Here is a 23168-nt window from a genome sequence, read left to right as displayed (position 1 = left end):
AATTAAGAGGAAAATAATGTAGAAAATTACATATAAATATATATATATATATATAATTATTTTTTTCTCACCTCTGAATTTAGTCCCAGTAAATAAAAACAAACACATTTCCAACGACCTCGCGCCCTCGGGTTCTGACCCGCTCGTGCTCACCAGTTTCAGGTTACATCCCCACGTCTCCTGACCGAGGGACCAGCAGCACCCTGGTCCCCAACAAGCTCCCCAAAGCTCCAACGGACACCCCGCACGGAGGAGCCTCGCCGGTCAAGTATGTCCACTTGTCCACTTGTCCCCTTTTTGAACAGAGGAACTCTTCTCGAAGGGATTTGTGATGCAAAAATAGAACCAATAACTTTGCAGAAAGACCATAAATATCCATAATCAGAGACATTTTAGTTGCTCTGAAGCCTTTTCGGTGAGGCCGGCGTGTCGTCTCAGCCCTCAGAGGAGTGTCATGTCATGCCAGCGGATGTTTGGATTTATTAAGTTCCTTTCTCACGTTGTTTTTACAGCTGCACTGACAAGAACCTGAACGTGGAAGGCTGCGTGAGCAACGTGGTGACGGCGCCTCACGGTCAGTACGTCCGTGTGCTCGCAGTCTTAAAGGGGCGGAGTCTCTTTTTTTCTTCTTTTTCTTTTCTGAAAACCTGTGACACACTTGACTTAACTCAAATAATACAGACGAGCCTGAAAAACAAACATGGACGCCAGAGCCTGTCATCAAAGTTATTGGATAAAGATGATATAATAAAAGGTTACATATGTATATGTATGTGGATATACATATATATATATATGTATGTATATACATATGTATATATATATCTATATGTATGTGTGTATATATATATGTATGTGTGTATATATATATATGTATGTGTATATATATATATATATGTGTATGTATGTATGTATATATATATATATATATATATATATATATATATATATACAGTATATGGCACTTAAAAATAATGTAAAAACACAATTCCAAAGAGCTTTAAACAAGTGAAAGTAAATGGATGAATCAATATGGTCAGTTTAGAGTGTTACATTTACAAAATGTGCAGTATTTCTATGACATATTAATCCCATCTGCATCTTCCAAAAAAATCGTCTGTAATGTTCCTTTAAATAAGCCACGCCCCTGTAATGTCTCACTGTGACTGTAACGTCCGCGCCGCCTGTTGCAGGGGAAGGACTTCACATCAGCTACGTGATCGGAGGAGTTCTGACCATCCTGGCTATTCTGATCCTCATCGCCGCCTTGATTATTTACCGGTCAGTGAACGCCCCTCGGCGCTCTCGCGCTTGAACACGCGGCGTGTAAATGATGTACGTGCGACAGACCGTTTGACTCGCTTCCTTCCCCCCCCCCCCATTTCTTTTGGGATCGACAGACATAAGAAGTCGAAGTTCGCCGACCCCGGCGTGAGCAACCTGACCTACAGTAACCCCTCGTACCGGACGTCCACGCAAGAGGTGAAGATCGAGGCGTCGCAGAAGCCTCCGATATACAACCAGCTCCGATATAAGAAAGAGGTAACGGGACGGGAAGTGGAAACGACACATTTGCTTTGCGTGTTTTTTAATATATTTGAACGGAAGGTGAAGGTCAAGGTGAATCCACGTCGGACCTCCGTCGGCCCGTTGAGGTCCGATTTGATTGTGTTGAAATATTGCAACATCTCTCTCTCTCCCTCTCTCCACACTGCAGCTCTCTCATCCCTACAACTCCCTCTCTCCCTTTATCTTTTGACCCACTCGTGCCGCGGAGAGGTAGTTACACAGCATGAAGGCGTGGCGTTTGCTCCCCCCCCTCTGTCTTTCACCGCATGCCCCTCCCCCATCCAAGTAACAACATCAGAGCTCTGCGCTCGGTAGCCACTAATCAGGGTTTTCTTCTTCAATGGGGCCGTGAATCCTGTCCGTTCCCACTGCAGGTGAGACGAGTCCAGAGAGGAGAGGATAGCGAGAGGTCGTCCCGTTTTTTAAAATTATTCATCGCTATTATATTTGTGCATAAAGGCCGAGTCCGACGCCACGTTTTATTGCATCCCATCGCACCAGCTGTTGACACGCCCGGAACTTATCACGGCTGCTCCGAGGCCGATTCCTCGAAAAGCTTCGGGGTGGTTTCACTCTGGTTTCCCTGTGTGTGTGTGTGTGTGTGTGTGTTTATTTCCATGCTGGAGATGAAAACAGACGAGGCTTCAAATTATTCCTGCTACGAATAATTTGTCGTACGCACACTGCAGCTCGACTTCATCCGCTCTGGGAAACAATGACATCTCCTTTTTTAGTTTTTGTGCCGTAAGATCTGACTCCAGAGCAGTTTACGAGTTTCACATTCTCGTGAACGCGATAAATCTCCAGGAATATCGCGTTTGTGCATTGGAGAGCATAAATACATTGTTTATGTAATCTCATGTTTTTAGGTTTGTTTTATGACGTCTGCCTCTCGAGGCTACAGATGAAAAATACCCTCTTGGCTAATAACTCTGGCACATTTACAGACATGTTTTTATTAATGTGCTCCATCCCTTATGGAATAAACCCGCCAAAAAGGGGAGGGATTTTTATTTGGCAGAAAAATCCAATCGCACTCAAATTTGAACCGATTATAATTATTAGCAGATTAGCAGATTCAAGATGTTTATTTCCCCACGTGTGTTAAAACGCTTATTTTTTTCCAATAGGAGGCGAGAATGAATGCATAGAACCGTAAAGGCATCATGAGAGGTGCTGATTATACAGCTGCGGCACCTTTTCAATCTGAACATGAGAAACTAACTCCAGAGGTTCAGCGTGACTAAACGGAGCCGGCTGTGCATGGTGTTGTGTTTGAGGGCGACGTGTTGTTCTGAGTGTCGTGATTAACCCCCACAAGGGAAATCCACCTTGCCCACGTTGGACTGTTGAAAGAAATGTAACCTCTAGTTATTATTTAAGGGGGGGTGGGGGGGGCAACCAATTATACACCACTGGTCAAAAGTTTAAGAACACTTTCCCCATTTTTCCAGTTTTTATTGAAGTGTAAGCCGTTGGAGTGAATAACCTGCATGGTGCAAAGGTCAGCGGCAAACTACCAGAGGTCAAACTAAAAAGTTGAGGTTCCCAAAAACTGAAAAATGATGTACATTTCAGAGCCTTCAAAGTAATTAAGGGTTAACGACGTGCAGCTGGGAGAAGTTTGTGAACCACGTTTGATTTCCATTGTAGAAAGAGGGAAGAGAGTCATATCTGCAACAGGTGGGAGTCAAACATGTAGATTACATTCCATGAGTTTTATTTAATTTTTTTAACCTTCCTGTTACCTTCAAATTTACTGACATGTTTTACCCCTGGGGTCAATTCGACCCCAGCAATTAAAACCTCCAGAAAATTATTAGAATTTATATTGTTTTCCAAGTTTAAGTGTGAGGTTTGTTTGTTTGTTTGTTGACTACCGAAATAGCCCTTTAAATAAATAAAAAAGTTGATATTTCTTATATGTTTTACACAGTGAAAAACAGCCTGGGGTCAAATTGTACAGGACAATGAAAACGTATCATCATGAGCATTTTATGTTTTCCCAGTTGTCCCCAATAAATTAGGAAAAGTCCTGAAATATATACAATATTAACAAAAATTATGTCAATAATTTTTTTAGAGACGTTAAACATTGAATTGGGTCAAATTGACCCCAAAGGTAATAGGAGGGTTAATCAAATCAAATGACGCTTTAATTTCAGAGTACACTAATAGATTAAAGTGTGTACATTTCAATAAAAAACTGGAGAAATGTAGGCGTTCTTAAACTTTGGACCGGTTCCTGAAGGTGGATATCCCTAAAGCAGCTATGCCCCTCCCCCGTCTAACTGACCCGCCTCTTGTCGCCGCCCAGGGGGGCGTGGACGGCGGCTACACCCAGGAGAAGATCCGCATCGTGGAGGGCGTGTGCCTGCTGTCCAGCGACGAGCTGTACTGGGACGACCTGAAGCGGGCCAAGCCGTCCCGCTGCGGCGGCGGCGGCGGCCTGCACGCCTGCATGCGCACCGACACCGTGTCGCTGCAGACCAGCAGCGCCTCGCTGGACGACGGCGAGACGGAGCAGCTGCTGCAGGAGGAGGCGTCCGAGTGCTCCTCTATCGCCACCATGACCCCGTCGGCCGACACCCCTCAGCGTGGCCACGCCCACCACCAGCACAGCCTGCCCGACACCGGCTGGGCCTCCGCGCGCAAGCCCTCCACCGAGAGCGAGGTGTGAGGGGAGCCCCTCCCCCTCACCCCCACTGCCCTCCACACTCCGCCTCAACCTCCGTTACCTAACACACACACACACACACACACACACACACACCTGTATTTATAGCATATTTTTTAGAGGTACAAATGAAACTGGTTAGTCACAACTAAGCTCCACAAACACACTCCTGTCTCTGAAATGGGCTCCGTCTCACACACACGCACACACACACACACACACACACACACACACACACAGTCCAGTCCTCCAACAGTACCCCTCACTGCCTGATAAACTAATGAGCATGCTGGAATAAGAGAGTAAAGGACTCCGGGGAGGAAGTGAACAGAGAGACGTGCGAGCGTTATCCGTTCCCCGGAGTTTATTTTATTTTTTAAGGATGCAAACTCTCACTGCGACAAACGCTTCTCCTCCGCGTACAACGCCGCTTTTTGTGTTTTTGTTGTTGTTGTTTCTTTGTGAACATTTCTTTATTTTGGACGACGCCAGAGCGCCGCGACGCTCTCCTCCAACGCCACTCACGTCTTTTGTGAACTCTTATTTATGAACGTTGTTTATTCCTTCTTCCTCTTTGTTGTTGTTTTTTTTACTTGTGGAGTTGTGGGTTTGCTGACTTTTTAAGGGGAGGAAACCCACAACATGAACCCCCCCCCCCCCCCCCCCAGGCGAGAGAGTGTGGACCCGGGGATCCACCAGTTGTATTTATGACGGTGCCAAAAGGGGGCGGGGCTTCAGAGTCCCCGCGCTTCTTTCAGCACTCACACTTCAAGAGCGACGTATCTTAGTCACGGGATGTTTGTTTGTTTCGTTTGACTTCCCTCACTTGCCCCTCGCCGGTGGGACCCCTCAGTGACCCCTCAGTGACCCCCCCCCCCCCCGCCGCTTCTAAATCCTTATCTTACAGCCTCCAACAGGTCAAAGCAGGAGAGTAGAAGTCCATTCAAGAGTCATCTCAAAGAAGCCATTTTTATTCTTTTTTTTATCTCACAATGTAACCCTTGCCGAGTAGAGGAGGCCCCGATGGAGCAACAGCCCCCCAAGTGCCACACACGACGTTCTTTCTACGCCTTCAGCTGTATAATAATGTTTTATTGGTTCCCCCAAATCGCAAAAGAATCACATCATATCAGTAGCACTCGGCGCTTCGGCCATGCAGATACTTGTGGTTGTATTTACTCAGGTGTTAGACGGGTGTCTCTGAGATTTACGATGCCCTAAAATGCTACATTTTTTTTTTGGAGGGGTGGAAAGGGGGCGGGGGGGGGGGGTTCTCAAAGCAAATTCTCATCGAGTGATTTTTCTCTCATCGGTCTTTCTAAAAAAAAAAAGTCTAACATGTCCCCGAGATCAACTAGCCGCACGAATGACCGTCTGCAGTAGCACTTACAGATAGAATGTTTCACTCCTTTTATTGGAACAACAAAAACATTTTGAAGAGCTAAATACATAAATAACTCTTGGGCCTGTCCGTTCTCACGTGGCACGGATACCGGGTTAAAGGCCGGTTACAGGCGTAAATATTAGAAGAAGACAAAAACGTGAATTTTGAAAGATTTTGTCTCCAATTGTCAGTGTGATTTATTTGTATTCCTTCATTCTGGAATATTAACACAAAAAGCTGCGGCTCCTCTCGGGGTCTCCGTTGTGTTCGAGGCCCGGTGAAGTTTCAGAGGTGAACATATATTATTTTTTAAACTGTCAACCAAAAGTATCTGCATGGCGAAAAACACCGCTGGAGGCAAACGAGGAGAACATGTTGAGTTGTTTTTTGTCATTTGAGTTCTGATCCACGACTCGGACTCACGAAAGAGTAACTTAGCGACGCGGTGCCCGGCTGACCCCGTCAGACAGCGAGGGTTACCGTTTAGAAATGTATCACTGAGAGAAAAAAACAGGAACTTTAATACAAGTAAAGATATTATGATGCATCGCTTTAACTTTTTAGAGTGCGGAAACACTATATTGCTATATTGACAAATATATCGGTTAGACTTTATAGAACCATGTATATTATTATTTTTTAAGTATCTGCCACGGGCTCAGCGACGTGCTGATTTGCTGCTAGACGAAGCACTGAGGCCAATGAAAGAGGGTCTTGGCAGCTACGTATCACTCCGGTCTCCTGGCTCCGCCCACACAGCGGCCCGGTAGCCAATCGCCGCGGCTCACGGCCCCCTCCGACTCTGCTGCAGGAAATGCGAAAAAACTACAGATTTTATCACAATGCGGATACAAGCGAACATTTTCTGTTTAAGATATTGTGTTGATTTTAAGTTGTATAGTCTTTTGTACAAAGGGATTTCATGAGCGTTTTTAGACTAATTTTACTCACTGGAGAAGAATTTGTTTTTTTTGTTTTTGTTCCCCCCCCCCCCCCCCAGCTGGATTCTTTTAACCACTGTTGTTTCCAAGCCTTGTAAATGATAGGGAAGATGCCAGTTATTTAATAGTGCTCTTTTGGGTTTTTCTTTATGAAATACTGGTTTGCGTATAGCTGTTGTAAAGTTAACAAAAAAGAGGTATTTATGATTTCTGTTTGATTGTCACTTGATGTGTAAATATGAAAAGACTGTATATGTATTTCCATGGCAGTACTAACAAGCTGTGTTGTGTGATATAGTGAATGGTCCCTTTGCTATCTTTTAATATAAAATTGCATTTGCATTTCAATGAAACATTCGACTCACTCGTCTTTGCACACGGACTAATGCCAGAACAAATAATAATGATATTAATACAATGTTGCATAGTTTTAGTAGAATACAATTAGAAAATAAGTCATGGATACAGAACTTTTTAATATCGAGTAAATATTCAGTGTGATAAGTGAAGTGTGTTTCAGGCAGAGTGTCTGAAGTGGAGAATGTCAATCAGAAAAATAAATTCGGAAACTTCCAGGTCCCGCCAAGACCGGGTCCTGATCCACAAACCCAAAACAACTGTCTGTTAATTATTGGATAAATCTGAGCGGTCATGAAGACAATCATCCAACAGATGGATGAAAAAAAAACGGATACAGGAGCTGCTGTTGCAGTCCCTAGTAAACTTTTGAAGTATTTAAAACGCACATTGAATTGTCTGGCTGTGTACGCAGTTGATTTATATTTGATGTTTGGGCCTTGTGTGGGTTGAACAGTGCGAGGCAGGCAACATCCTTATTTGTAGTGACACCATGTCAGCACTTATAGTCTGAAGGCGGGTATAGAGGTCTATTACTCGGCCAGATCTGGTCTGTAAAATAATGTCTTTGCACTCGAGAGCAGTAGGACGAGGCACTGCGGGGCTCATGTAGGTATCGGAGGAAAGGAAACAGTGGACAAGCTCGCCAAAACAAGCATAAAAGGAAAACCAAAAACACACCTACACGCAATTCAAAGCAAAGGGAACAGTGTAAGACATTTTATAGGGAAATATCAAAGTGGTCTCTGTGATCACCGCCAAGCACAATAAAGTGTTCATCATGTCATCACCACATGTAATAGATACAGCTCAGAAAGGGGGAGCATGCTGGGAGACGTGGAAGGACAAAGGATGGAAGGGAGAGAACAGGAATATATATATACTAGAGTGGGGGATCCAGCTGGGAAGAAGGTGTGTAACAGATTTGTTTCGGGCAGTGAAGAAGTCGACTCAGAAGATTTATTTTTTTCCAGGCTTTATCTGCTTCTGCTGCTGAAGACAATATAACACCACATTGTCTTCCTTCTGTACATCAGCTTCCCTCAGCAATATCGAACTATTATGAGGGAAAGACGGGGCTACGGAAGCTCAGCAGGTACAGAATAGGTGAAACTCAGTTTCCGCAGGAAGCAGATTTGTATAAATAACGCTAAACAAATAACTCATTAAAATAACATGTGTCACACACTCGATAGGAACGTTAAATATTAAATAAATAAAAAATTATAATACATTGAAAATAAGAAATGAGTACTTTGAACTCGTTACAGGAGCTTGAGCTCGTTTTTTAGAGCAATAGCGCTGATGGGGAAGGTGTAGTACCAGGTGGGATCCGCAAGATGGCGGTAATGCAAAAGAAAGGATGCGGGCTGCCGTGAAAGAAATCACTGAAGAAGAAGACCATCTTCCGGCGTTTGAGCCAATCAGCGATAAGCTTCAACAAACCCACTGATTTCAACGAGGAGCAACACGGCTGCGGACACAACGAAGTCAAATGTATAACGAAGACAGAAAAGACGACGAAAATAACGCACCTCACCGGCTCTTTGTGAGTTTGTGTTTCTTAAAGGAAGAACTCTGTTTTTTTTATTTACTGAAGCGACTGTTTGTCAGTACATACACGTAAATATTACATCGTGTAGCTAACCAGCTAGCTTAGCATTCACTTTTAAGCTAACGGCGAACGTTAGTCGATATTTGCTTTTGTGCTACATAACGCCAAGTGTTGGTAGCCAACCGTTTCAGTTTCATTCGTTGTCACAAATAACACTTTACTTGTTTTTACATTGTAGTTTTTCACAACAGGCAAGCTGGCATTAACTGAGAATGACCACGTGTTGTGCGTGGCTAAAGCTAACCCGCTCACTGCGTTCTTTTCTCCCACGCAGCTGTTGACTCTCGTGACGTCATCACGTCGCAGAGAGAGGAGACTGGATGGCGCTTCCTCTTTTAACTGAAAGGTAAACGCAAACCCAGCCGGCACGATGGTGTCCCAACACAGCCGAGCGGTCAGCGTGGGTAGCGGGTGTGAGAGTGATGAGTTGCACTAATCTGTCGGGGTGTTTGACGCAGTGGCATCAAGACCCCGATCCGACCCGACCTGAGGACACATGCTGTGCACAGGGGCCATCTGACTCCACCCGGCAACTTGTTTTAATGTGTTTTATTACCCCAAGAACATATAATAACAATAATAATAACTTTATTTATATAGCACCTTTTAAAACAATGTTTACAAAGTGATCTACAGAGAGTCAAAGCAAAACAAATGGAAAAGCAAGAAACCAATATTACATTTAAAAGTATATATTAAAAAATAAAATGGAAAATAAATAAATTCAAAACCAAATACAATTAAAAACAGACAACTAAATTAGGGGAACCAAAGTTCTGCATAAAAAGACTAGATCACTTAAAAGCTGTTCGATAAGAAGTGATTTAAAAGAAGTTCCTGATTCTGCAAGCCTTATCCCCTCCGATTTTAACAGCTAACGTTTTTTCTCCACTGTTTTGTGAATTGTCATATTTCATGACGAGCCTCTACTAATTAGATTAGATTCAACTTTATTGTAATTACATGTACAAGTACAGAGCAACGAAATGCAGTTTGGCATCTAACCAGAAGTGCAACAGAAAGTATCATAATAAATACATGATATACAGGCTATAAATAATGCGGAGATATAAATATATATTTCTGGGGTTGCTAAACTAGTGCAAATATTCAGTGCTTTAGCTCAGTGGGGTAAGAGGGCCGTCCTGCAACCGCAGGGTTGTGGGTTCGATCCCCGCTCTTCCCATTAGTTGCAAGTCGAAGTGTCCTTGAGCAAGGCACTGAACCCCCAGTTGCTTCCCGGGCGCTTCACCGCAGCCCACTGCTCCTTAATAACTAAGGATGGGTTAAATGCAGAGAACTAATTTCCCCTTGGGGATTAATAAAAGTGTATATTCTATTCTATATTAACTCGATAGTGCAACAAGTGCAGCTAATTCTTGCATGATGTGTATGATCCTACTCCAAAGTACGTATATCTGATGTAAACCAGCATCAGATAACATCAGTATCTTTAGATGAAATTGCCATTTTGAGTTCAGACTTTGAAATATAAGATGCATACAAATATCATAAATACATCAACACTGAATTAGTTGTAAAGTCTTTATGAATACATATGCTTTGTTTTAATGGGATAATTCGGCATATATCTTGACTATTTTATACTAATATCACTGGCGGCTACCATGTTGACATTTGCAGTGAGTAAATAATACCCAACTAGAATCTCGCACAGTTTTTTTGTTTGAGAAACTTAAGCTAATGTTAGATTCCACCATATCTATTTGGCTAACGGGTAAACTAACAGTAAGTTGGCCAGTCATTATTAGCCTTTTTTGTTTCAACTAGAGTTAAAGTAAACCTTTTTGCATTTTCTTTTGTCGTGCAGAGGACTTGCTGCCAACTGTCATGAAGAGACTGGATGGAGCTTCCTCTTTTAACTGAAAGGTAAACGCAAACCCAGCCGGCACGATGGTGTCCCAACACATCTGGAAGGTCAGCGTGGGTAGCGGGTGTGAGAGTGATGAGTTGCACTAATCAGTCGGGGTGTTTGACGCAGTGGCATCAAGACCCCGATCCGACCCGACCTGAGGACACACGCTGTGCACAGGGGCCATCTGACTCCACCCGGCTACTTTTATTATCCACCTGAATTCTGTATATATTATGTCTACATCGTAACACGAGAGAAAGTTGGCAATAAGCTGTTATTGCGGCTTGTTTTAATGTTATATTAGCCCCAAAACATATGATTTTAGCAGCTAATGATTTTTCTCTACTGTGAATTGTGTCCGATTTCATGACGGGCCTCTACTAATTATACAAAATGGTTTTTTTCATGCACAGGAATTGCTGCCGACTGTCACGAAGAGACTGGATGGCGCTACCTCTTTTAACTGAAAGGTAAACGCAAACCCAGCCGGCACACAAGTGTTCCCAACACAGCCGAGCGGTCAGCGTGGGTAGCGGGTGTGAGAGTGATGAGTTGCACTAATCAGTCGGGGTGTTTGACGCAGTGGCATCAAGACCCCGATCCGACCCGACCTGAGGACACACGCTGTGCACAGGGGCCATCTGACTCCACCCGGCTACTTTTATTATCCGCCTGAATTTTGTAGATATTTTGTCTGTGAACATCGTAACATGAGAGAAAGTTTGCAATAAGCTGTTATTGTGGAACTCCAATTAAAACCAGTATTGTATCATTCAGACTTATTATTCCACTTTTGCATTTGAGAAGGCTAAACTGTATACTTGGTTTATTTTGTGTTCATTTGTTTGAGGGATTCAACTGAACCTCCTGATTTCTTCTTATCGATAGTATATTTTCCAGGATCTGTATTGATGCCGCCTCTCCCTGGCTTGGTTTTTGAAGTTCACCATCTCGCGCTGGAAGGATGCTGTGGAGTTTCTCGGGCGTCTCCCACCCCAAGCCTGACTATCTGCACACTGACCAGGAGGCCGATCAAGGTACGGTGTGCACTATATCTAGTTCAACTCTAAAAAGAGTGCTTTCATGATGGCTCAAAACAAGGAGGATCAGAAGCTACATTTTTCCTTCTGTTCTTTGGGAGACATGGAGCTAAATGTGATGAAAAAAGTCAGATAGTTGGGTCACATCATGACCGACCTCAGTGATGAAGATGTGCAGCGGCAGTGTTTCAAACTTTATGCACAAGCCAACGTTCTGGAATGTAAATGTCATGTGTACAGAAGACGTTAAAACTTCTGTATACAGCCTACTGCACTCCTCTGTATACAACCTACTGTACTCTATACAGCCTAGCATATCATCACCGCAGACATTGTCTTTTTTTTCTCCACTCCCTTTCAGAGACGTCTGTGTTTTACTAACGAACTAATTTGTGATTTCAAATGACGCCGTCGCTATAAAAAACAACCTCGTCCTGCTATTTCATATCGTGTGCTGACGTGCATGAGAGACGGTGATGAGTTGCACCATTAGTCGGGGTCTCTGATTGCAGTAGCGCGGCGGTCCCGACGACCTGCGGTGACTTGCATTGTGCACCGGGGACCGTCTGAGTTACCGCCCAGCTGTCGGTAACCGGGGACACACACACACCGTGTAAAGGCTCGCTCATTATTCCCCGTCTGAGAAGGTGTGTGTTTTTGTTCTGCTCTCACTTCCCTTCCAGCCCGGAGACGTTGGCAGGAAGAGCGATCGTAGACACGGAGGAGAACAGGAAGTGCCTCGCCAGTCGCTGGTTTCCTTCCCTAATGGGTGGAAGACCTCCGACCCCCACGGCTGGTGAGGACGCGGCCCGTTGTGGTTAACTTGAGTTTTATTGAAGGCAAATCTTTTGTTTGTTTTGGTTTAATAATTTGCCCGTGTGTGAGGAACGTTTTATTTTAAAAAAAGTCCAAGCTTCACTCTTAAAACTACTTTATTCACTGCCTGAACTCTGAAGCCTCCTGTACACATATCTGACACTGTGTGAAATATTAGAGCTTTAATGCAATATTTTCTGCGAGTCAAAATAATTCGCCTGTCAAATTTGCAATATCTTTTTTAATGGTTCCTTAATAACGTGGTGCGTTTCTATTCCCCATTGAGTTGACACAGTTGAATCTCACTTGGTAGAAAATAAAAACTGCCAACGAAAGCAGTTTTCATTTTTGTATATTCCTCTCCTTTTTGTTGTTGTTGGCCCTCAATACTTACCGTCTTCTATTCGCCCTCCTTTTGTCCCTTCAGGTGAACTCTGAAGACTCTCATCCAGCGCCACAGCAGACGCCACCGGAGTTGAGCTGGACCGTCACCTGCTGTACATCCCGAGCTGCAGCAGGGTGACCTGGATCCACACCAAGCGGTTTGTAAGTTTTATAATATCCTAAACTGTCATGTTGTAGTAGCTGCTTGCACTGAGCTCCAGATTAAATTTTTTTTTTTTAAGCAACCTTGCCTTGCCTTGAATTGATTCAATTCAATATTGAAACCCCCTGTCGCCTCAATTCAACCCGATTCAATCAATTATTAAATGTATTGTTCTAAGAGTCAACAACAAAAATATAAGTACCTCACACTTAAACTTGGAAAACAATATTAATTCTAATAATTTTTCTGAGATTTTAATAGGCTGGGTCATATTGACCTCAAAAAATAAAATAATATAAATATAAAGGTAACAGGAGGGTGAAACATTGAATCGGGTCATATTGACCCGAAGGCAACACAAGGGTTAAGAAAGGACTCGTGACTTGGTGAAGATTTAAAAAAGCTTATACACGCTTTAGAGTGTCCTTTGGTTGCTCACTGAATCTCGTTCTGACTTTGTCGCCGTCTGGTGGCTCGATGTCGAGCTCGAGGCACACTGACTGAATCAGTCTGAGAATTGATATTGTCCAATCTAAAGTAACACACTCTGATGCAATGGTAAGAAGAGGATAGTGTAACTTTAATGCTCAATTCTTCAGAGAGTCAAGGAGCTCTGCAAATCTCCTGGGAGTTAAGTTCTCATTGTGGCGTTGGTAACTCACGCACAATGACAGTGAAGGTCTCCTAGAATCACACAAATCACCACCTGAGACGGACTACTTTTTGGTTTCTGTTCTTCTCGGTGATGAATGATTCTCTTCTGTTGGCTATTGCGACTGACCCCTCCTGCTCTGCTCCACCCTAGGTTCTCTCTGGGCAGGACGCAACAAGCCACTGGAAATAACTTGTTGGAGGACATCGCCGTCCCTCCACCCGAGAGGAACTTTAGCGTTGGGAAAAGTTCAAGGGGAAAAATACACGATTGCTATTGAGCTGTACTTGTTGGAGCTGGTTTTCTTTGCACACAACGGGAGAAGCAATTTGCATTATTGAGACCGTTAAAAACGTATCTTCCCATAAATGTCTGTTCTCACTCCGATGGACGTGGCGGGCGCCGATGTTGCAGTAGCGTGTCGTTCACGGCACGGGCGTCGACCACCGCTGCGACCTCACGCCGCTGCGTTGTGGGCCGACTGCCGGTGAGCAACACAGGGGGCAGTCTGGATTCATCCTCAATTAATTAATCCACTCACTCGCCGTAGTAAATATGCGCAGACGCTATCGTGTCTGCGCGCGATAGTCCCCCGTGGTCGCGGCCGGCCGCTCGGTAATCCCTCTGAGTCGGGGCGCGGGCGTCCATCACGGCGACGGCTTCAGCTGGGCCCGTTTCCTCCGAGGTGACGGTGGATTCCTCATGAAGGGATTTCGGTTTGCTTTGCTTCATCAGAGGTTCTCTGGTTCTGTCAGCGGCCGGGCCCGGGCTGGTGCTGTCGGGTTCAATGTGCTGAAAACCAGATTGGGAGTGTTTCTATTGCCTCAATGTGGAGTCATGGGTGTAGTAGTCTTAATGAACACTTGGGTGTAGTAGTCTTGATGAACACTTGGGTGTAGTAGTCTTAATGAACACTTGGGTGTAGTAGGTGTACTGTTTTCATTTCACTAAATAAACATTTACAAATTCAGGTTTTATGGTATTTGTGTTTTTTTTAAATGTTATCTTTGTTTTATTTTAGCAGCTGCTCGCCCCTCATGAAGAGCACACACTCTAGAGACCAGGTGTGTTTCTCCAGTTGCTCTATTTTTAAAACGACAGTAACATGTTTGTCCAACTATAAACACGATTAGCTTTCTGAGGATGAAGACGTGTTGGAGAGGACACGTTCTAACAAACGCGTGCTTGTGTTGCCGTTTTCATTTCCTTTTTAAGTTCTGGTTAAGGAACAATGACGTTTAACACACTTTAAAATGTGTGAGGTCATCCGTGTTTATCTGCTGCTGCGGTAACTTTCTGCCGGAGTCTGTTCCAGATGTTCAGACGAGCAGCTGCTGACGTCCCGGCTGCACCGCCCTGTGTTCACCACCAGGTGGCAGCTGGACACCAGTGTTCCTCCAGTCCCGGACAGATGCTCTCTTAGTCACAGGTGTGTAGTTAAGCACCGACATCTCTCTGGATCTACTGTTGCACCAACACTGACTCCCACGGGGAGGAAGCCGGGGTCTCGTGATTGAATTCCATCAGAAGATAAACTTATTTTTAATATTTGCAAATTGTCTGACACATTATCAAAGTTGAGTTTTTTTTTCCCTGTCAAATCCATTTGCGAAGAGTATTTCAAATGAATAATATGCTCCGACGCACTAATTGTGTATCCTTGAGGAATTCCAGCTGTATTGCATAACACTTCTAATTAAAACCTCACGCATCAATAGTGTCAAATAAAACGTTATGTGATTAAATGCCAACCGTATTCAATGCATTTAAAGTCTCCCCTTATCTGAATACAGAGTATGTGAAAGAGCAAGCTCAGATTTTAAATTTGTATTTTTTGTGCGGGGTGCATATTTTAATACCCGTGTGGCGGTTTTACCCGGAGACAACATTTCCTTCTGACCTCCAGAGGTCGGCGGGCCATCACTTGGCTTTCTGTGAGCGTATCTTCCCTCCGAAATACAGAGGAGTGAGGCGTCTTCTGAAGGCGCCCTGGTGCACGCCAACAAGACGCCACGCCGTGCACGAGCCTCGCGGCGGCTCCTTTTGCTCTGCGATTTGTAAAGCGGCAGACAAGTGGAGCATGAAATGGCGTTATTTGAAAAGACCGGACACAAAAGCCTCTCCCACATCGAACGACTCCGGCAACGAGCCGAATTCAATGCTTCTCTTTCTTCTTCTCGCTTCGGAGCCCACAGAATCTGTCAGCTCGGGAGCCGGAAGAGGCCTCGTGGGTGTTTGCATTTCATATCTCGTGTATTATTTACATTGGCCGTCGGCGGAGCTCAATGTGTCCCTTTTAATGTCACAGCGGATGGACGTTTAACCGGGAGGAAACGTCTCCGGTGGCGTTCGCACACACGCCAACGAGGGGTTTGGAATGTCTCGCTTCCTTTTCTGCGCCAACCTGAAAAGTTGCGTGACTCGCACAGGTTTGCGGTGATGAGACTGGAGGAAGGTTTCAGATCAAAGTAGCTATTTGTTGTTGTTGTTGAGTTGTCAAGCCGCTTTGAGGAAGAAGAAAAAAATGTCCGACGGGTCACGTAATCTCGTGGGCCAGAATCCTGCTACGAATGTTTTTATTGGGTTCCAGAGCCATGAGAGCCTTTAGAGCTCAGCGATTGGCTGCTTCTAACCTTGATTGTTCCTACAAGGCTTAAAGTATTTGTTTAACACAGCTGCTCTTCTTTTATTACGTCACTTGTCATTTAGCCGACTTACATTCGTGTTACGTTCATACACCACAGCTACAGCGAGAAATTCATGGTTAAGTGTCTTGCTCAAGGACTCATCGACTAGGGCGGGGATTGACTACGTGGAGGAAGCCGCTCCATCGTCCTCCTTATGGGCGCTGTGCGTGTCTGTGTTATTTTTCTGAGAGCTCACTCCTTGCTGTCTCACTTCCAGGTGTAGGCTGTGTGGTTTCTCCTCCTCCTCGAGTGCGATCGCGTGACACGTCTATAGTTCACTGAAATCCCTATTTTTAAAATGTCAAGGGATTATTCGAAGATCCAATTCTTCAGAAGATGCTTAAAAATTTGAATAGATGTCGGGCGAGCCGAATCAAATTGTTTTCATTATATTCAACCTCCGTTTCCCTTTTCACACGACGCACGCCAACGCGTCGTTCTCGGCGTTCCCTCCTCGGCTTTGCGGGGGCCGGTTTTTCACGGCTCTCTGCCGGTCGCCGTCTTGTCGATTCTTCGCGGTTCGTTTTTGCGTCTTCGCGGCCTCCGGCGCGCTCAAAAGACTAAAGGAATGATCGGCGACGCCTCCGTTCGTGCTCACGACCCCCGGGGGGGCGGGGTTAAACGTAGACGGGCCGTTAAACCGAGAGCGTCGGCCGCGTAGCTTAGCTCGCGCTTCGCCACGGAAAACTTCGGGCAACGACATCTGCATAGAAATCTATCGACGGATCCAAATGAATCGATCCTTTCTTCTTCTTCTTCTTTTGTCCCTCACTCACGGTTCTCCTCTTCGAGTCGAGGATCCTCTGAGCGCGAGGCGTAATGAGGCAACGCTTCACACTGGCGGCGAGCAACGCTTTTTGGCGTAAGTTGCGTTTGCCTCGTCGGCGGCTCGGCGCCGCTGTAGCTGTTCAAAGGGGAAAATAAAAAAGCGTCTCAAATAGGCCGACGTTCAACACGACGTGTTCCGCCGAGATCGATTCCCGCTTTTAAAGACACGCCAGTTGCGTCCATGCAGCTCGTCATGTCTCTGGGCCAATCAAAAACGAGAAGAGCGCGTCCCGATGTTGCAGAGGAGGCCTTCCAGAAACAACTCTCTGCTCTGAAATCCGAGTTTAATATTTAGTCGCAGCTCATGAATACATATACTCACCGGTGTTACCTGGGCACCGGTGGAGCTGACGGAGCAGTCGGGAGGTGTGAGTCATATTTTATACAAATATGTCCTCCAGGAAAGTGTATGTGGGCGGATCCAAAGCGATTATTATTTCACTCTGCTCTCTGCTCATAACTCTTTCACAGCCTCCCCCTTTTTTCTATCCAGTGCCGAGCGGGGAGATGAAGAAAAAAAAAAAAAAGGAGCACGATTACATCTGCAGTCGCATTAAATATGCAACAGGTTGCACACGGGAGGACACGTGCAGCTTTTAAAAAAGGAAAGGAAATATTGTAATCTGTTGAAAATGTCTCGTTGTCGTCATGACCACTTGACCTCCAGCTCGAAGTTACTTGTACGTTCGGGCATCTCGGTGCATCAGCTGACCTGTAGCTCCACATCAGGGTCTGCCAGTGGGTAGTTCAGTGGGCCTGGGAAATGGGAGCGTTCCTGGGAAAATCCACAGGCAGTGGGTATAGTTGGTGACTCGGTGATTGCAGCTTTTTTACAGGAACAGTATCAGTGTGTAGTTCAAGGGGCGTGGGAAATGGGAGTGTTCCTGGGAAAATCCACAGGCAGTGGGTATAGTTGAGGTGACCCGGTGATTGCAGCTTTTTTACAGGAACAGTATCTGTGTAGTTCAAGGGGCGTGGGCCTGCAGAGCGTCAGTGTAGATGGGTAGCTCAGGCCTTCCAGTAAATAGAGAACCAATGAGTTCAGGATATGACGAATAAGGGAACCATTGCAGAAAGATATTGCGTCCTGAAGTGTCCTCGGTTCTGCCTTTCTGCTGCTGCTAGAATACGACGACTGGCTTGTTTCACGAGAAATGATTTACGACATTTGTTGAACACAAAAGACACAAGGTTGCATTTTAAAGTGCTTTTTTGTTGTTGACGGGATCTACTTCAATGCGTTGTCATCTAATGTGCTTAACGGACGTGTTTATCGCGCACGCTGACATCGCTGTGAAGCTTTGGGAAGTAAATGGTGTGCAGCCCGAACCCTTCCCTGACGATACGCCTGCTTTGTGCAAAGAGCACAGGGGATTATTTTAAGCCGGGCTCCGAGGCCACGGCGTGTCAGACGGGACGACGACCCCGCCGCGCATCGTCACGACCGACGGCGGCGGAGGCAGCCGCTAAACCGCTCTGCGTTGTCACGGGAGATTTGGATGCTGAATGGATGCTGACATTAACCTTCCCGGACGTCCACTCGCTTCCTCAAGACGTCCGTCCGTGATGGATGACCTCCCCCCCCCCCCCCCCCCCATCCCTCCACGCCGTACCCACAGTGCTCTGCACATTAAGAGCATATCCTCAAACGCATTAGATGGTCCCGTAATGGAAACTCGGTCTCATAACCTCCTGCTTGATACCTTTTTGCTCTGATCAATCTGGGTTTGGGTGCCTCTGAGGTAGTTGTGAAATGTCATTGGCATGAGGTTGGAGGTGTGTGTGTGTGTGTGTGGGCTACAGAGTCATAGTGCTCTGGCTCAGAGTGTCGAGAGGAGACATTAGTTATTATGTGTGACGGGTGTTGCATCTGTGATTTATTCGGTGCTGCAGCCCAGATTGTGCCGCTGCATTATGCCGACATCGCGGCTTCGAGCGTGACCCAAATTTCTCTCTGCCCCTGTCAACCCGTCTTCCTCTCCTCCTCGTCCTTCCAAACGTGGCGTCCGCTGTCAGATGGAGGGAGCAGGCCGTTGGGTGTGACGGCCGCTCATCAGCGGCCTCGGCTGCGCCGTGTGGCCAGGCCAGAGGGAGACGGGGGACAAAGGAAAGCAGATTTTCGCCACATGATATTACTGAGGATACACAGTTTGATTGCTGATGTCACACTGGTGCGTTTCATGAAAATGACAACAAGATTTACAAATCAGGCTGCAAGATTTTGGTAGGTCGATGAGACGTTCAGGGAGCCCGGATGAACGGAAACATCTGCGTTTGATACGCTCCCGCACTCTAATGCGTCTCCCGTCTGCATCTCAGACGATGAGGAACTCCAGACTGACATGGACTCTCATGAACGCTGTGGAGTAGACTGATGTCCAGGAAAAGTCCAGTCAGCCAGGAGCCTGTTGGATTCAGCCAGAGGGAAAGTCCCAAGTCTTCTGGCCCCAGTCCAAGCCAAGTCTCAAGTCTTCAAACTACCGTCCTAGTCAAGTCTCAAGTCTTTTAGAGGGCAAGTCCCAGTCAAGTCTCAAGTCTTTCAGAGGGCAAGTCCCAGTCAAGTCTCAAGTCTTTCAGAGGTCAAGTCCCAAGTCTTTTAGAGGGCAAGTCCCAGTCAAGTCCCAAGTCTTTTAGAGGGCAAGTCCCAGTCAAGTCTCAAGTCTTTCAGAGGGCAAGTCCCAGTCAAGTCCCAAGTCTTTCAGAGGGCAAGTCCCAGTCAAGTCCCAAGTCTTTTAGAGGGCAAGTCCCAGTCAAGTCTCAAGTCTTTCAGAGGGCAAGTCCCAGTCAAGTCTCAAGTCTTTTAGAGGGCAAGTCCCAGTCAAGTCTCAAGTCTTTCAGAGGGCAAGTCCCAGTCAAGTCTCAAGTCTTTCAGAGGGCAAGTCCCAGTCAAGTCTCAAGTCTTTCAGAGGGCAAGTCCCAGTCAAGTCCCAAGTCTTTTAGAGGGCAAGTCCCAGTCAAGTCTCAAGTCTTTCAGAGGGCAAGTCCCAGTCAAGTCCCAAGTCTTTCAGAGGGCAAGTCCCAGTCAAGTCTCAAGTCTTTTAGAGGGCAAGTCCCAGTCAAGTCCCAAGTCTTTTAGAGGGCAAGTCCCAGTCAAGTCTCAAGTCTTTCAGAGGGCAAGTCCCAGTCAAGTCCCAAGTCTTTTAGAGGGCAAGTCCCAGTCAAGTCTCAAGTCTTTCAGAGGGCAAGTCCCAGTCAAGTCCCAAGTCTTTTAGAGGGCAAGTCCCAGTCAAGTCTCAAGTCTTTCAGAGGGCAAGTCCCAGTCAAGTCCCAAGTCTTTTAGAGGGCAAGTCCCAGTCAAGTCCCAAGTCTTTCAGAGGGCAAGTCCCAGTCAAGTCTCAAGTCTTTCAGAGGGCATGTCCCAGTCAAGTCTCAAGTCTTTCAGAGGGCAAGTCCCAGTCAAGTCCCAAGTCTTTCAGAGGGCAAGTCCCAGTCAAGTCTCAAGTCTTTCAGAGGGCAAGTCCCAGTCAAGTCACAAGTCTTTTAGAGGGCAAGTCCCAGTCAAGTCTCAAGTCTTTCAGAGGGCAAGTCCCAGTCAAGTCTCAAGTCTTTCAGAGGGCAAGTCCCAGTCAAGTCTCAAGTCTTTCAGAGGGCAAGTCCCAGTCAAGTCACAAGTCTTTTAGAGGGCAAGTCCCAGTCAAGTCTCAAGTCTTTCAGAGGGCAAGTCCCAGTCAAGTCCCAAGTCTTTCAGAGGGCAAGTCCCAGTCAAGTCTCAAGTCTTTCAGAGGGCATGTCCCAGTCAAGTCCCAAGTCTTTTAGAGGGCAAGTCCCAGTCAAGTATCAAGTCTTCGAGCTACCGTCCCAGTCAAGTCACACGTCTTTTAGAGGGCAAGTCCCAGTCAAGTGACAAATATTCAAGCTACCATCCTTGTCAAGTCCCAAGTCTTCAGGCTACCGTCCCGGTCAAGTCACAAGACTTCTAGACTAGAGAGCAAGTCCCAGTCAAGTCCCAATATTTTTAGAGGGCAAGTCCCAGTTGAGTCCCAAGTGTTCAGGCTAACGTTCTTGTCAAGTCACAAGTCTTCTCGAGAGCAAGTCCCAGTCAAGTTCCTCGACTTTCAGAGGGCAAGTCCATGTTGAGTCTCTACAGTCCTGTGACTTGAGTCAAAGTCTACGTCCCCATCTCTGAATTCTGCCGAGCCATTTGTGGGTGTTTGAGTATGGAAATGAACGGCTAGTTGTTAGTAATGTCTGACTGACTATGACGGGCTTCCTCGACCAACCCCCCTCCCCCTCTCCTCCTCCCTCGTTCACTGGACTTGATCCCGCCTCTTCAGGGTCCTCACACTGCGTCAAATTGCCAAATGTGCTGCTTAATACGCCGTCCTGTTGTGACGCTTATCCGACATCCCAACATAATCTCTTGGATCTCTTCATCTGACTCGCCGCTCTGCTTTCCTCATCCAATTTATTTCCGTCCTTGCCGTCTCAGGACGAGTCCGGGAGTCCTCAGCTCTGGACACAACAGCTGGCTTCACTGAGCAGTAAATGCATTATATTGGATACAGGTAGCCGCGATACGGATGCTTTTGACCTTTGAGCCGAAAATAAAGAAGATACGGGGGAAGAATGGGAAATCCGATGTTTAGAAGTTACGATGGATCCATCAATTCATCAGCCCCAAGTACAGATTCTAATTAATAGACGCTCCAATCTACTCTCATATCTTGCGGTTTAATTAAAACTGCAGCCATAAACTCTTGTCTGATTCAACAGACGACTGTCGGGCACGAAAATGTACAGATTCACGATCTTCGGCGTGGAGAACTCATCAGAATGACATAAACACTGACCAGATAAACCCCTCTCCAGCTCCTTGAACCGGCCTCTGACCTCCGAGTGCTTTATGAAGACTGCAGCGTGGCGCGGGGAAACATCGGCGCCCACGGGGCTGTACTCTGGTGAATACGATAAGGATTTATTTCGGCGAGAAAGTAATGAGGCCGAGGCTTTTGACCCGCACTCGTTCCCTCTGTGAACGCTTGTGCATTTGAACCTGCGTTTACAGATCCTCCGTTTGACGAGCCGTAAACGGAGGGTCATCAAAATGGATTTTTTCTTGGATTAGAAATCTCCAGAAGGTCGGCCATCACTCAAAGGGGGAGTGTGATGTCCTCCAGCTGGTGGGCCTTCGGGAGTGGGGGGGGCGACGAAGGCCGATCCTTGATCCAGTACTTGGTGCACTTTGGACGTCGTGGTAGTGCAAATACAACGTATATCTACATAGTTCAGGCGTGCGGATTCTATCGGTGACGCGAGGTAACCGGGAACGTGTGAGGCTCGATGGGAATTTCCTCCCATTTCAGTTATTAATATTCCCCCGACGTGCTGGCGTGAAACGGATATTCGACAAAAGATTTCATTTCAGATTAATCTCTCGGTCCAGTTGCTTTTTTTTGGTGCTTTTTCTGCAGGTGCAGACAGCGAGTGATTAGGAAGCAGTGTGTGGTCTCGTTTGCTCGTGTGTTTGGTTTCTCTCCTTTTACGTTTTGTTTAAAAAATCCTGTGGGGACCAGCTCCCCCCCCCCCCCCACACACACACATTCAGATGAATCATCACTTCATCGTGAGGATTATCTCCCGAGTCACCCGTCCCGCTAACATCAGCCTCACTGTAAGAAGGTGCACGCTGCATTTTCTCCTCAACAAAACGGGGTGAGGTGAGGACGAAAAGACGAAATCAAGTCGCACAGCATATCCAGTCTTCTAAAGGTACGAGTGGCCAGGATGTCCTTTTACTTCCTGCCCCGAGGAAATCTCCCAGGGCGGCAGAATAAAAGATGGAATAAGTGGCGTGGTGGGGGGGGATATTCTTCCTCTGAATTTCTGGCCATTGTGAGCCTCTAAAGGGGCTCGCCGGCTCTCGACTGGTGCTTTGTGATTTCTGCTGACCGTATACGGGGGCCGAGTTCCATAATTGCCCGGAAAATAAAGTCTCCTCTCCTTTGTTCAATTAGCAGGTGAGGGGGGGGGGGGAGCTCTCCAGCCCCTTCGTCCCCGCGGTCCAGAATACAGAGCCAGTCAGCTGGGGGGATGCGGGTGAGTAGAAAGCTTCCTGGCCGTACAGTGGCAACATGATAGATATTAATAGATACTTACGACTCTTTATTGTTATCACAAAACACATTTGCTGGGAATTTGTGACACTGTGCGAATAGAAACATTAATAAGAGTGTGTTTTG

General features: G+C 46.1%; 1 protein-coding gene, 1 long non-coding RNA gene and 3 other non-coding genes across 10 annotated transcripts in view; all 5 read left to right on the top strand.

Annotated features, from left to right (window-relative positions):
* The window catches only part of lrp4 (low density lipoprotein receptor-related protein 4), an 81763-nt gene extending 74839 nt beyond the window's left edge, over window positions 1–6924 (top strand). For 2 of the 4 annotated variants that reach the window (XM_056412585.1, XM_056412584.1), the window contains exons 34-38: window positions 157–268; window positions 513–574; window positions 1194–1281; window positions 1401–1542; window positions 3887–6924. In XM_056412585.1, coding sequence (XP_056268560.1) covers window positions 157–268; window positions 513–574; window positions 1194–1281; window positions 1401–1542; window positions 3887–4249 — 767 coding nt within the window. In that variant the 3' untranslated portion in view covers window positions 4250–6924. Of the gene's footprint in view, window positions 1–156; window positions 269–512; window positions 575–1193; window positions 1282–1400; window positions 1543–1717; window positions 1780–1943; window positions 3839–3886 lie in introns of those variants that run through there. The other 2 variants (XM_056412587.1, XM_056412588.1) reach the window with 2 other exon arrangements.
* Window positions 6925–8405: 1481 nt separating this feature from the next.
* On the top strand, window positions 8406–14445 carry LOC130192532 (uncharacterized). 3 transcript variants are annotated; one of them, XR_008831407.1, is made up of 9 exons: window positions 8406–8477; window positions 8818–8889; window positions 10375–10433; window positions 10833–10889; window positions 11308–11456; window positions 11821–12047; window positions 12143–12255; window positions 12703–12821; window positions 13628–14445. It is a non-coding gene; the product is annotated as an uncharacterized LOC130192532 (long non-coding RNA). The 3 variants fall into 3 exon arrangements; XR_008831406.1 differs by lacking the exon at window positions 11821–12047 and having other exon boundaries at window positions 12703–12817; XR_008831405.1 differs by lacking the exon at window positions 11821–12047.
* On the top strand, window positions 8956–9069 carry LOC130193359 (small nucleolar RNA SNORD67). Its single transcript, XR_008831590.1, has one exon. It is a non-coding gene; the product is annotated as a small nucleolar RNA SNORD67 (small nucleolar RNA).
* Window positions 10500–10613, top strand: LOC130193358 (small nucleolar RNA SNORD67). Its single transcript, XR_008831589.1, has one exon. It is a non-coding gene; the product is annotated as a small nucleolar RNA SNORD67 (small nucleolar RNA).
* On the top strand, window positions 10957–11070 carry LOC130193357 (small nucleolar RNA SNORD67). Its single transcript, XR_008831588.1, has one exon. It is a non-coding gene; the product is annotated as a small nucleolar RNA SNORD67 (small nucleolar RNA).
* Window positions 14446–23168: the final 8723 nt, after the last annotated feature.

The sequence above is a fragment of the Pseudoliparis swirei genome, chromosome 4 (assembly GCF_029220125.1).
Source record: "Pseudoliparis swirei isolate HS2019 ecotype Mariana Trench chromosome 4, NWPU_hadal_v1, whole genome shotgun sequence".
Lineage (NCBI taxonomy): Eukaryota > Metazoa > Chordata > Actinopteri > Perciformes > Liparidae > Pseudoliparis > Pseudoliparis swirei.
The sequence above is the reverse complement of the archived record's forward strand: the minus strand, read 5'-3'. Positions and strand labels throughout refer to the sequence as shown.